We start from the raw sequence: 11624 nt of genomic DNA, 5'->3' as shown, positions 1-11624 counted from the left end.
ATTAGTCTTTAGTCAACTTTAGTCTGATTGATTGATTGATTGATTTGTTAACGTTAACAATGACTCCTCCATGCACATGCAAGTTAATCATGGAGTTCCACAAGGTTCTGTCCTTGGACCAATACTCTTCACCTTATATACGCTCCCCTTAGGCAACATTATTAGACAGCACCACATACAATTCCACTGCTATGCAGACGACACCCAATTGTATATTTCCATGAAGCATGATGAATCTAATCGCCTAGTTCAACTTCAGGAATGTCTCAAAGATATCAAGGCGTGGATGACCCAAAATTTTCTACTTTTGAACTCAGACAAATCTGAGGTTGTTGTAATTGGCCCTAAACATCTCAGAGAAACACTGTCTGACCAGATAGTCACCTTGGATGGTGTCAGTCTGGCTTCCAGCTCCACTGTGAGGAACCTTGGAGTGTTGTTCGACCAAGACATGTCATGTGACCCCCATATTAAACTAGTGTCTAGGACGGCTTTCTTCCATCTGCGCAATATTAACAAAATTAGAAACATCCTGTCTAAGCAGGATGCTGAAAAACTAGTCCACGCATTTGTAACCTCTAGATTAGATTACTGCAACTCTCTATTAGCAGGATGCTCCATGAAGACTGTTAAAAGTCTCCAGTTGGTCCAAAATGCTGCAGCACGAGTGCTGACAGGAACTAGAAGGAGAGATCATATCACTCCTGTCTTAGCTTCCTTACAGTGGCTCCCGGTAAAATTCAGAATAGAATTCAAGATCCTGCTCCTCACATTTAAAGCCCTCAACAATCACGCCCCCTCATATATCAAAGAGCTGATAACACCTTATTATCCAAGTAGATCACTTCGTTCCCAAAACACAGGCTCTCTAGTGGTTCCAAGAGTCTGTAAGAGTAGAGCAGGAGGTAGAGCATTTAGCTATCAGGCTCCTCTCCTGTGGAACCAGCTCCCACTCTGGGTTCGGGAGGCAGACACTGTCCCAGCATTTAAAGTAAAACTAAAAACCTTCCTCTTTGACAAAGCCTATAGTTAGGGCTGGATCAGGTGAGTCCTGAACCATAAAAGGCAGTGTTTGAATTTATGGTAAGATTAAGTGATAGTGTAGATTCCTCCACAGCATGTGGTCTCTGGTCACAGACTGTTTCCACTACACCCCCTCTGATTTTGCAGAGGCAAAGGTGTCCTTTCACCTCTCTGTAAAGCACCAGCACCACTTCCTGCCACAGGGCTGCAACATATGAGTCAGCTTTACCTTTTTCCAGAAAACCAGGTCAGTGTATTGTACTATTTCATTTTAATTGGTGAATCACCTGCTCTAGTTCCTGAACCACAGCCACCCTTTCTTGTCTGGAGATTGCTGTAATGGAAATATCACGGTAATCCCCTGTGTCTTTGGGTGAAATGCAGATGTGCGAGCAGAGTTTTAGTAATAATAATAGTAAAGTAGTCTGTTTTTTAAAAACAAAGTGCGTGGTTAACAGTAAGAAAAGTAAATATAAGAGAAATAATCAGCAGGATGCAATGTGAAAGGAGGCTAGACAACCACATTTAGGTGGTTGGAAACAAGGTAGTGTTCAAATTAAGTGACTGAATGAACGCTGTGTCACATGACAACTTGAACACATAAAAGCAGACAGGGAGCCAACGAAGAGAAGCAAGGATCGCGGTGATGTGAAGTTGCCTTTTAAGACCAGTGAAAAGCCGAGCTGCTGCGTTCTGAATTAGTTGGAGGAAGGAGGGTGACTTATGCCTGAGAGGAGGTAGTTCCAGTATGAACTGTGAACTCAATTCAATTTTATTTGTGTAGCGCCAAATCCTAATATACATTATCTAAAGGCACTTTACACAGAAGGTCAAGACATTAAAATCTTATTAATATAGAGAAACCCAAAAGTTCCCACAATGCGACTGTGTTACTATCAGCCTTAGTTGACACTATTCAGCAATGTCTCATCCGCTGGTCTCAACTGTCCCATACATAGTGTGGCAATATCAGTTGAACTGCAAGTGGCAGATCTAGAGAATTGAATACCAACAACGCCACCTTAGGACTTGCATCTAAAGAATCTATTTTTACTTTACTTTCTCTGAGAGGGTTTCCCAAAAACCACCCATGCCCAGGTACAAACACAAATGAATACAGGCACGATGTAGAGTCATTTAACAAGTTTTATTATTCACAGTGATCGATAATAATAATGTATTATTGATGAGGAGACACAATGAGGCATTAAGAGCCATTTAAATGAACCAGTGCTTTAATGAAAATTGTTTTGGAGTTTTCCAAATGTATTTTAATGAAATACTCACAAGCCATGATTGTTGTGAAAGTTGCGGGTCACCGTAAACATTCAGTCCGTTCATACTGGATTCAATTCAATTCAATTCAATTTTATTTATATAGCGCCAATTCATAATTTACATTATCTCAAGGCACTTTACATTTAAAGGTCAAGACCTTAAGACAATATTAACATAGAGAAACCCAACAGTTCCCACAATGAGCAAGCACAGGCGACTGTGGAGAGGAAAAACTCCCTCATGAACAGGGAGAAACCTCTGGCAGAACCAGGCTCAATGTGGGCGGTCATCTGCCTCGACCAGTTGGGGTGAGGAAAGAAAAGTAAGGGGGGAGGAAAGGAGAGATGGGTGGAAAGCGGGGGAGAGAAGAGAGAGATGAGGTGGAGAGAGAGAGACCGGTAACAATTTGGCACCATCAAAATCAAGGCTAACCATAACAATAACAATGTATAGATCTACAACATGACTAGATATATTAATGAATTGCTGAGTTCTTGTAATAAATGCAGACAATGGTGATGGTGGTCGTTGTGGTCCTGTAGTCCCGGTGCCGGAGTTATCTGAAACGAGATAGAGAGAAGAGCCAGAGGGACTATGGATGAGGCTACACTGTGAAAAATTCTCGATTCGTTTGTCTTTTTGTTCGCATATGCAAACACACATAAATAAAAAGATGGGATTTTTTTGTGTATGTTTTTAAATGGGAACAAGTGCCTCCAAGTGTTCAAGTGTAACTTCACCTGCAGGTCTGAGCCCTGATTTTGATTAATGCTAAAAACTGGTCAGAGGACTGAGGGGGGCGACAGAGAATTGCAAGGCACCTATACTACAGAGGACTGTTTATAAGTGGGGGAATGTTCCCCAGAGGGGGCATCGGTGTGGTGGAGCACCACGGTGATCCTGAGCTAAATCAGTTTGAGCCGTTGCCTCAAACCCCAGTTACGCAACTTTAGTCTGATTGATTGATTAGACATATAAATACTGCTGAGACACTTGTATGTAATGTTGCATGATGGATGCTGGCACTGATAGATCAATCAATCAATCAAATTTATTCATATAGCACGGTATCACGACAAACAGTTGTCTCAAGGTGCTGCACAAAAGTCCAAGATCTTAAGAAACACAAAATCCAACTTGTTCCACACCGAGCAAGCATGAGCAACAGCGGGGAGGAAAAACTCCCAAGTGGAAGAAACCTCCGGCAGAACCGGGCTCGGTGTGGACGGCCTCTGCCAGGACCTGTTGGGGTGATGGAGAAAGAACAAGTAATAGAGGGGGACAAAAGGAAATAAAGGGGGGGGGTTGTGAGTCACATATGCATGATAGATGTGACCTCAAGGACCAACAACGCCTTCCTCCAGCACACACCACTGGGCTGGTTGAGGTGGAGACACGAACAGGTGCCCAAGAAGCTGGCAGAGGTGGAGAGAAAAGGCAGGAGACGGAGACAGAAAGCCAGACGAGGGGGAGAGGCAGACAAAGTCTGTTTCTGGCCCCGGCTGTGAAGGCGGGTCCATATTTTTGCACCAGCCAGTCCTGAAAAAGGCTAGCTGCGAGCATAAGCATACTCACTGCTCTGAGTACAGTTGTAATACTATCACATTGATCTTGGCAGTGAGACGCTCTCTCAGATGGCATCAATGTCGCATGCCTTTTGATCCACCACACCACATACACTAACACTGTGAGGAGTCTATTCCTGCATTTCCTTCCATCTAGAAAGAGAAATGAAGCTATTCATGTTCATGAATAATTTTTTCCCTTGTATACCAGTAGGATTTCTTTCCTGTTTGCACTTCCCCCGACATTTCAGTCCAAAAATATTAAGATTAAGTGATAGTGTAGATTCCTCCACAGCATGTGGTCTCTGGTCACAGACTGTTTCCACTACACCCCCTCTGATTTTGCAGAGGCAAAGGTGTCCTTTCACCTCTCTGTAAAGCACCAGCACCACTTCCTGCCACAGGGCTGCAACATCAGCTTTTACCCTTTTCCAGAAAACCAGGTCAGTGTATTGTACTATTTCATTTTAATTGGTACTTTCTCTGAGAGGGTTTCCCAAAAACCACCCATGCCCAGGTACATACACAAATGAATACAGGCACGATGTCGAGTCATTTAACAAGTTTTGTTATTCACAGTGATCAACAATATCTTTATTAAGTTAAGTTTCTTTTTAAAACCAGTTCAATAGTTCGTGCTTTCCACAATCCAGGTGCAGTAACGGACAGAGTTAACCTGAGGTCACTGCTCCAAAATAATCAAACAAAAGGAAAAGACAGAAACCAAGCAACATATCTATATACAAAACAACTGCACACTCAAATCACAACGAAAGAAAACATGCAACATGCTTCAGTTCGGCAGGTCCTTCACTATGCTGTACTAACCCCCACCAACGAGTCACGGTCTGATTGAGGTCAGTCTTGAACTATAATACTTAATATTAAAACGGCGTCTAAACCATGAAGGCAGAGCATCTAAACAGTGCAGGCAGTGCGGCTATAAGCAGAAATAACCTAGAGGCAAGCTCCGGAAGTAAAGAGTAAAGAGTAAAGAGGCAAGGCAGGGCAACACAGCAGCCTAACAACAGGGAAGACACACAGCCAGCTGTTAGGGTACAACACATGGAAACTGCACACATCAATAATCTGGAAGGGATACATACACACACGCCATCTCGGCTCAACACGCCAACCTACAACAAAGACCTGTCAACACGACATCTTATAAAAACTTCACAGCGTCATGAGACTGTGCTACATACCTGGAGAACGTCATCCTTTGAATGGTGTTATGCGTATGTTTTCTTTGCCGCCTTACATGGTTTCTTGCTGTGAAAAGATTGTGGTGGTAATAATGATCACTTCATTCAATCTATTGCATTTTATTTGTATAGCCCATATATTTACAAATCACAATTTGTCTCATCGGGCTTTTACAAGGTGTGACATCACCTGCCCCTAACCCTAAACAAGAGTAAGGAAGAACTACAACAAAAACACTTTGAACAGTGTAAAATAAGGTAGCAACTTCAGAGAGAGCCACATGTGAGGGATCCCTCTCCCAGGACGGACAGAAGTGGAAAAGATGCCACGTGTAATGGAGAACGTCACAACATTTTTAGTATTTACAGCATTGGTTAGAATAATACAGAAGAGGATTAGGGTCACTGTGGGGAAAAAAAGGTGAGTTCTGCCTTTTTTCTCAGAATTCAGACTTTTTTTCAGAATTCTAACTTTTTTTTCAGAATTCTAACTTTTTTTTCAGAATTCTGACTTTTTTCTCAGAATTCTGACCTTCTGGTTGGAGGACGACCGCTTTTTGTGTAATGTTTACATCTTGAAATAATGATGTGTGACTAGTGTGGTTTTACACCTTGTATGTGCATATGCTGAAGTTGGTGGTAGCAGCTTGTGATGTCATCAAGAGAGAAAGTTACGTGTGTGGTGAGCGACATGGGAAGTGAAAGGCTGCAGCTGTTGCATAAAGGAGAACTGTGAGTCGGAGGCGCTCAGTCTTCAGTGCAACCGGTGTCTGGAGGAGACAGACGAATCATTGACAGAGAGAGAAACAAATCACTCACCATCACTCAGAAGTTTCAAGACAATGAGTGACTTTGATTTGTCTCAAGCTCTTGAGAGGTAAGTTTAAGAAACTCTACAATCCCAAACCTTATTTTTTGGAAATATGCAGACTGCAGGTTAAAAGCAATAATGAGCAAGAATGAGGAATTTTAGATCATACTTGATGTGTTATAGGAGCATAGTGTAACAATTGTGTTGAAGAGAAATATTTTATTACTTGTTTGTGTCACATTCCTGCAGCATATCATCTCTCAGCGTTATCTCCTGAGTTAGTGCTTCCAAAAAGAGAACAACTTCCATTCTGTCTGACAATTTGTTTCACTTCTCATTGTAGCATCTTTTATTTTAAAACACGCATAAAAAAAGGGAAATAAATAGTGGTGGATTAGTCAAAGTCAGCTATGGAAGTTGTGAATCTGGTACAAATAATTCACAGTTAAATGTGGGGCATATGTGGGTGTTTTTTTTGTTTTTAGTTTTTTGCCATTTGAATCACGTTTCATCTGATATGCCACGTCAGAATTTCCTGATTTCTGAATTACTGGTTGGAGGCTGGGTTAAAGCTATTCTCTTAATAAAATGGAACTTGATTTCAATGATCTCATATCAATTCATAAAAAAGATGGAACAATCTTTTCATATAAACCTCTTCCTGTGACACATCTCGACTTCTCTCCTGATTGAGGCGGAGTGCTCTCACACACACAAACACACACACATGTGCACACATGCACACAAGCACACATGCAAACATACACACACACACTCAGGTACTCAGGGGGGTAAATTATGGAGCCATTTTAAAAAAAACTGAAAAGTTCATGTTTTGATCTTGAACTTTGGAAAATGCAACAATCTATATAAACGTCTTTGGGGGTTTGATTCAGTTCTGGAATAGTTTTTAAAAAAATATTTATTTTCATATTTTAATATATATTTTGATATTTTGGGTCCTTTTTTTCACTTTCAGATTTTTTTTTTTCAGACTTACGTCCTTGATCTGCAAGGGGGGCGTGGTATCAACTGAGAGGGGCATGTCTCATGTTTCCAATTAATATACATGACCCCTTGTATTTTTCTTTTATTTGAACAAAATAGGTAGAGAACAGAGCCTTAAATAGTCAGTATAAGTTAGTTGACATATTTTGTGGTGTTCTGAATTTCTCTCAGAGCAGCTGGTGGTCTGTCTGGCCGTGACAGAGTGTGTCTGTGCAGAAGAGAGAGGCTGTTGTTTTCTGTGCTATTCGGCTTCAACTTTTAAAATAACCTGCAGATCCCATGATTTTGTGAGTTAGCATTAACTACAGGATGCTCACCTGCACACACAAATTCTGTGTGTACACGCCGAACTCTCTGTCATGGGGGATGGGAGCTGGCTGAGAGGGGGCGATAGAATCAGCAAATTATAAAGGAGGCCGGTTTTCTGGTCATTTAGATTTAAAAGGGATCCCCCCCCCTCACCCTCTATAAATCTCATACTCTTATTTTGTGCGTTTCAGCCCTCTTGAATCAGAAGAGAAAGGATTCAAATCTTTCTGCTTTGACAAGACGGTAAGTTCATTTGACATTTGTGCAGCTGCTATGAAAAATGACGTAAACAAAAAAAACATGAGATAATGTCGTACTCTGGCACAGGAGACTACTATGTTGTAACTAAGTAATTCTTTTTTTACCGCTGTTCTGGTCTGCTGATCATGACTATGCATTTTACTTTGTCACTTCCTTTTTTTAATTTATTTTTCCGACTTGGAACTTTCAGACTGTTCAGTTTCCCACCACAGCACTCACCATATACCTGCACCTCATTACCAATACCCCACCCAAACTGCTCACACCACCTCCCTACCTGATAGCCTATTGTTGCCTCTGTGTACTAAGCTCTCCCGGCCTTTGTTCTGCTTGATTTCGCTTTTTCCTTGTCCCTGTTTTTTGTATAGTTTGCCTGCTCCCTTTAGATTTGTCTGCTTGTATTATTGGACTGTTTGCGTGTGTATGACCTTCATCTGTTTCAGTACAGATCCAGATTTTTTTGCCTTATCCCTGTTTCCTAGATGTTATTTGAGTCTGTGGTTCCTGCATTGCTATGCTGTTCTAACACAATAAGGTGCAACACAGTGAACGGCATCGTCAGTTTTGAGTGACTCAGACCAGAAGAAGCACGTGCAGGTGAATGTGATGTGTGTTTGTTCTCGAATTTGTAGGATGTTCCAGATGAGGTCATCAATCTTGATACAGAACTGGACCTGAGGATTTCCCGAAACCCAGGTTCCATGAAGGGTGCAGCTACCCTGTTGCTGCTAGCAAACAGGATGAAAAACGTCCTGTCTCAAAAAGGACAAAGTGACAGTGAGCGCTGCAGAATGCTCATGGACAGTGTGATAGAGAGTGGGTAACAACAGAACACATCTTTATATGCTCCCTGAAATGTGATATAGAGTGGATGAAGAGCCCTCAACCATATGTCAGCTTTTAAAATCTGAATGGTCCATCAGATGGTCACCACTACTAATGTACAGAAACAGAAGTGTTAAAGTATTCAGTTTATATATTACAATGCCATTTATTATTTAAACAACTCTCTTTATACTTGCCTATAATATCTTTATAAAAAAGAAAGTAAAAGTGTCATCTTGTCTTAGAGTGTGGAAAGTTACTGGCAGGAATACACTTCTAAATGACAATGAGAGTTGCAGAGTTGCCTATGAAACAGTGTCTGGACTACTTGCAAAATAAAATCTTCAACTGTCTTGGAGCACCTTTTTGTTTACAGTAATTGAAAGCTGCAAACGTCTCATTCCTCCTCTCCACAGCAACAATTGTCAAGACGTTTGAGAACAACTCCATAGGGGAGAGGAGACTGGACTTCCGTCGTCTCAGTAGTTGGGAGTGCAGTCTGACGGACCAAAACAATAAAGGGATCATCTGCAAATCCAAAGACTTAAAACTGCTGGCCCTCACTCTGACTGCAGCAGACTACATTCACAAAGGTACAAGCAAGGAAATTGTATTTTTACTGCATTCATCCAACAGCTACAGTTAGTTATCACATTCATATTTGACATGAATTAAAAACATACAAGATTTTAAAATGTAGGATTTAATCAGAGGCAATATTATCCACGCTCATTTGTACGTGAGTCCTTTTCACATTAAAGTGATGTCTCTTATCCAGTATTTACCAAGACATTGCAAATGCATCATCTCATGACCCCCTCAGATTGATGATGTGATACTGACAATATTTCTGTGGATATTTCTTTCTCAAGGATTTTTACCATGTAGGCCTAAAGAAATTACAAAATCATAAAACTGCAATGTATTTAATCTACATCTCATTCTCTCTCTCTCTCTCTCACGCCTCCCCCCCCACCCCCTGCTTTTTCTTTTGTTTATCACATTAGTGAAATTTAAAATGGGGACATATGGCTCTCCTGGTATTGGTCAGACTGTTGTTCTGTCAATCATCAATCACAACTTGTACATTTCCTGCACAATGAACGGTGACATAGCGGAGCTGAAACTGGAGGTGACACACACACACACACACACACACACACACACACACACGGGTCATTCTGTTTCATAATGAGAAATTTGATAATTTTACTAATTATTAGAATTTTTTGGTGTAGTTAAACATTTATTTCATTTCAATATTTAGGTTTTCAATCCTTGACGTTTAAATCTTACAATTTACCATTAGTAATATCGTCAGTATAACATCAGAATCAAGATTGTATGTCCAAATTTCCAATTTCTAATGATAACAGTTCCATCTCATGATTTAGTTTTTTCCATAATCAACATTTTAACTTTTTAACTTTATTTTGATTTGTAGGTTAAGTTTGACCCGGTCATTTCTCTTTATTTGGATAAATTTTTCAAAATGAAGTTTGCAACTTACAATTTTGAGTTCTTAAGTGAAAATCTTTACTTTTGACTGACAGTAATATGAGCACTTTTTACAACATTACTTTTCATCTTATTTCTATTTGCTGGCAGCAATGGCCTTCATCACAGAAAGAATTAACATGGGACTTTTCTGCTTTATCTCTTGTGGCAGGAATGCAGTGCAGAGCAATTAAAGGTCATCCGCAGTGATGGAACCAATGACCGTTTCCTCTTCTTCCTCAGGGAGACAGGAGTGAATGTTAAGACGTTTGAATCCGTTAAGTGCCGCGGCTGGTTCATCAGCACATCCTATGAGAAGGAGGAGAAGCCTGTGGAGATGTGTAAAGTTGACTCTGTCTCTCGTGTCTTCTCATTCAAAACCAGCTAAAATCACTCATGCTATCAGAGCCTTCTGCAGTTTGAATGTAACCAGAAATATGCTTTGGGTGCTTTTTTCTTAACTTTGTTGTCCCTGACCACTAGATGGAGCAATCGCCTCGCTTTTCATAGTGTTCTATGAGACAGAGGTAGCTATTCAACCAGTATAACCCACTATATCTTTTTTTACTCACTGGGGAACTGCTGTTTAAAGGTTTCTCTTCTTTTCTGGAGAATGTTGTAATAGGATATTCCTGGCAACTACTAATATATATTATTCTGCTTCTATGATAAATGTTTGTAACATATCAGTGAACATATCAGAGCCTTGTGTGGGTGCTTCTTATGAGAACTGTGCATCATAGCAACGTAGTGAGTGTAAGTTTAACCAAGCCTTGATGCACATGGGACACAGAGATTGACAGAGGTACGGACCGACAGACAGAAAGTGATTAGTGTAAAGCTGTTAGATAAGATCAAATGAAGCAAATATAAAAACAGCTGTTTTTCAGACTGCAGTGTGAGCTAAAAAAAACAAACAACTGAATGTCAATGAAGTCAGATTTGTATAGATTTTTAAACTGGGAGAATTGTTTGTAGGAGAGTTGTTTTCACCTCTATGTGCGAAATAATTAATAAAGTAATATCATGTCTATCCTACAGCAATCTAGAAGAAGAGTGTATTCATCTCCTAATGCCTAACAGTCTCCTTATGAAACCGTATTTAAATGTACCCTGGATTTTTATTTGTATCTACACCAATTTGAGCACATTCCTAAATATCAGTCCCTTAACCCTGATTTTTTTCATCAAGATCCATCAATTATCATCTGAGAAATTGAAATTGAAAAATGTACATGGATCAGCAACAATCCCCTAAATCAAAAAATAGGTATTAACAAGAAGCACATTAACAAGTGACTATTGCTATTTGCAAGAAGGACATTAAACATCATGTCAAGTTTGTTATAAAAGAAAAATTTGAAATTGATGCCACTTTTTTGACGACCAATGCCTCATGAAAACATCCTGGTTTATTATGAGTCAATCAAAACTTCTAAAAAAGGGGAAAATATACAGAAACCTCAAAGAAAGTCACACATGAGCAATCCCTCCCCCAGGACGAACTGAGGGGCAGCAGTGTAACAGAAAACATCAACAAAATGATAAGTTCTGTACCTTGTGACTTCACCATCCCGTCAACTTGGGTTAGGGGTTAGGGTTACATGTGCAACACTAGAACATTCATGTATACAATAAAACTGCTATCGTCAGAGCTCAACTTAATGTATGTACCAGTTCTCCTTTATCCATTTTTATATGTTTTATATGTATAGTCTATGGTCTTGATAGTTATTGTTTGTAAGAACCGATTCTACAATGAATAAAATGTCAGAAAAATCATTCCCAGAGTCTCTGAAGAGTTTTCTCCAAAAAATTGAGAAACATAAACATTTGAGAAGC

The 11624-nt window shown here is 40.0% G+C and overlaps 1 protein-coding gene across 1 annotated transcript; it reads left to right on the top strand.

The window, feature by feature from the left end:
* Positions 1 to 5667: 5667 nt before the first annotated feature.
* Positions 5668 to 10820, top strand: il1b (interleukin 1, beta). Its single transcript, XM_020081882.2, has 6 exons — positions 5668 to 5948; positions 7391 to 7442; positions 8093 to 8276; positions 8702 to 8878; positions 9293 to 9417; positions 9955 to 10820. The coding sequence occupies exons 1-6, from the start codon at positions 5914 to 5916 to the stop codon at positions 10168 to 10170; spliced, it is 789 nt and encodes a 262-aa protein (XP_019937441.1). The 5' UTR covers positions 5668 to 5913; the 3' UTR covers positions 10171 to 10820.
* The last annotated feature ends 804 nt before the right edge of the window (positions 10821 to 11624 follow it).

The sequence above is a fragment of the Paralichthys olivaceus genome, chromosome 18 (assembly GCF_024713975.1).
Source record: "Paralichthys olivaceus isolate ysfri-2021 chromosome 18, ASM2471397v2, whole genome shotgun sequence".
NCBI lineage: Eukaryota > Metazoa > Chordata > Actinopteri > Pleuronectiformes > Paralichthyidae > Paralichthys > Paralichthys olivaceus.
The sequence above is the reverse complement of the archived record's forward strand: the minus strand, read 5'-3'. Positions and strand labels throughout refer to the sequence as shown.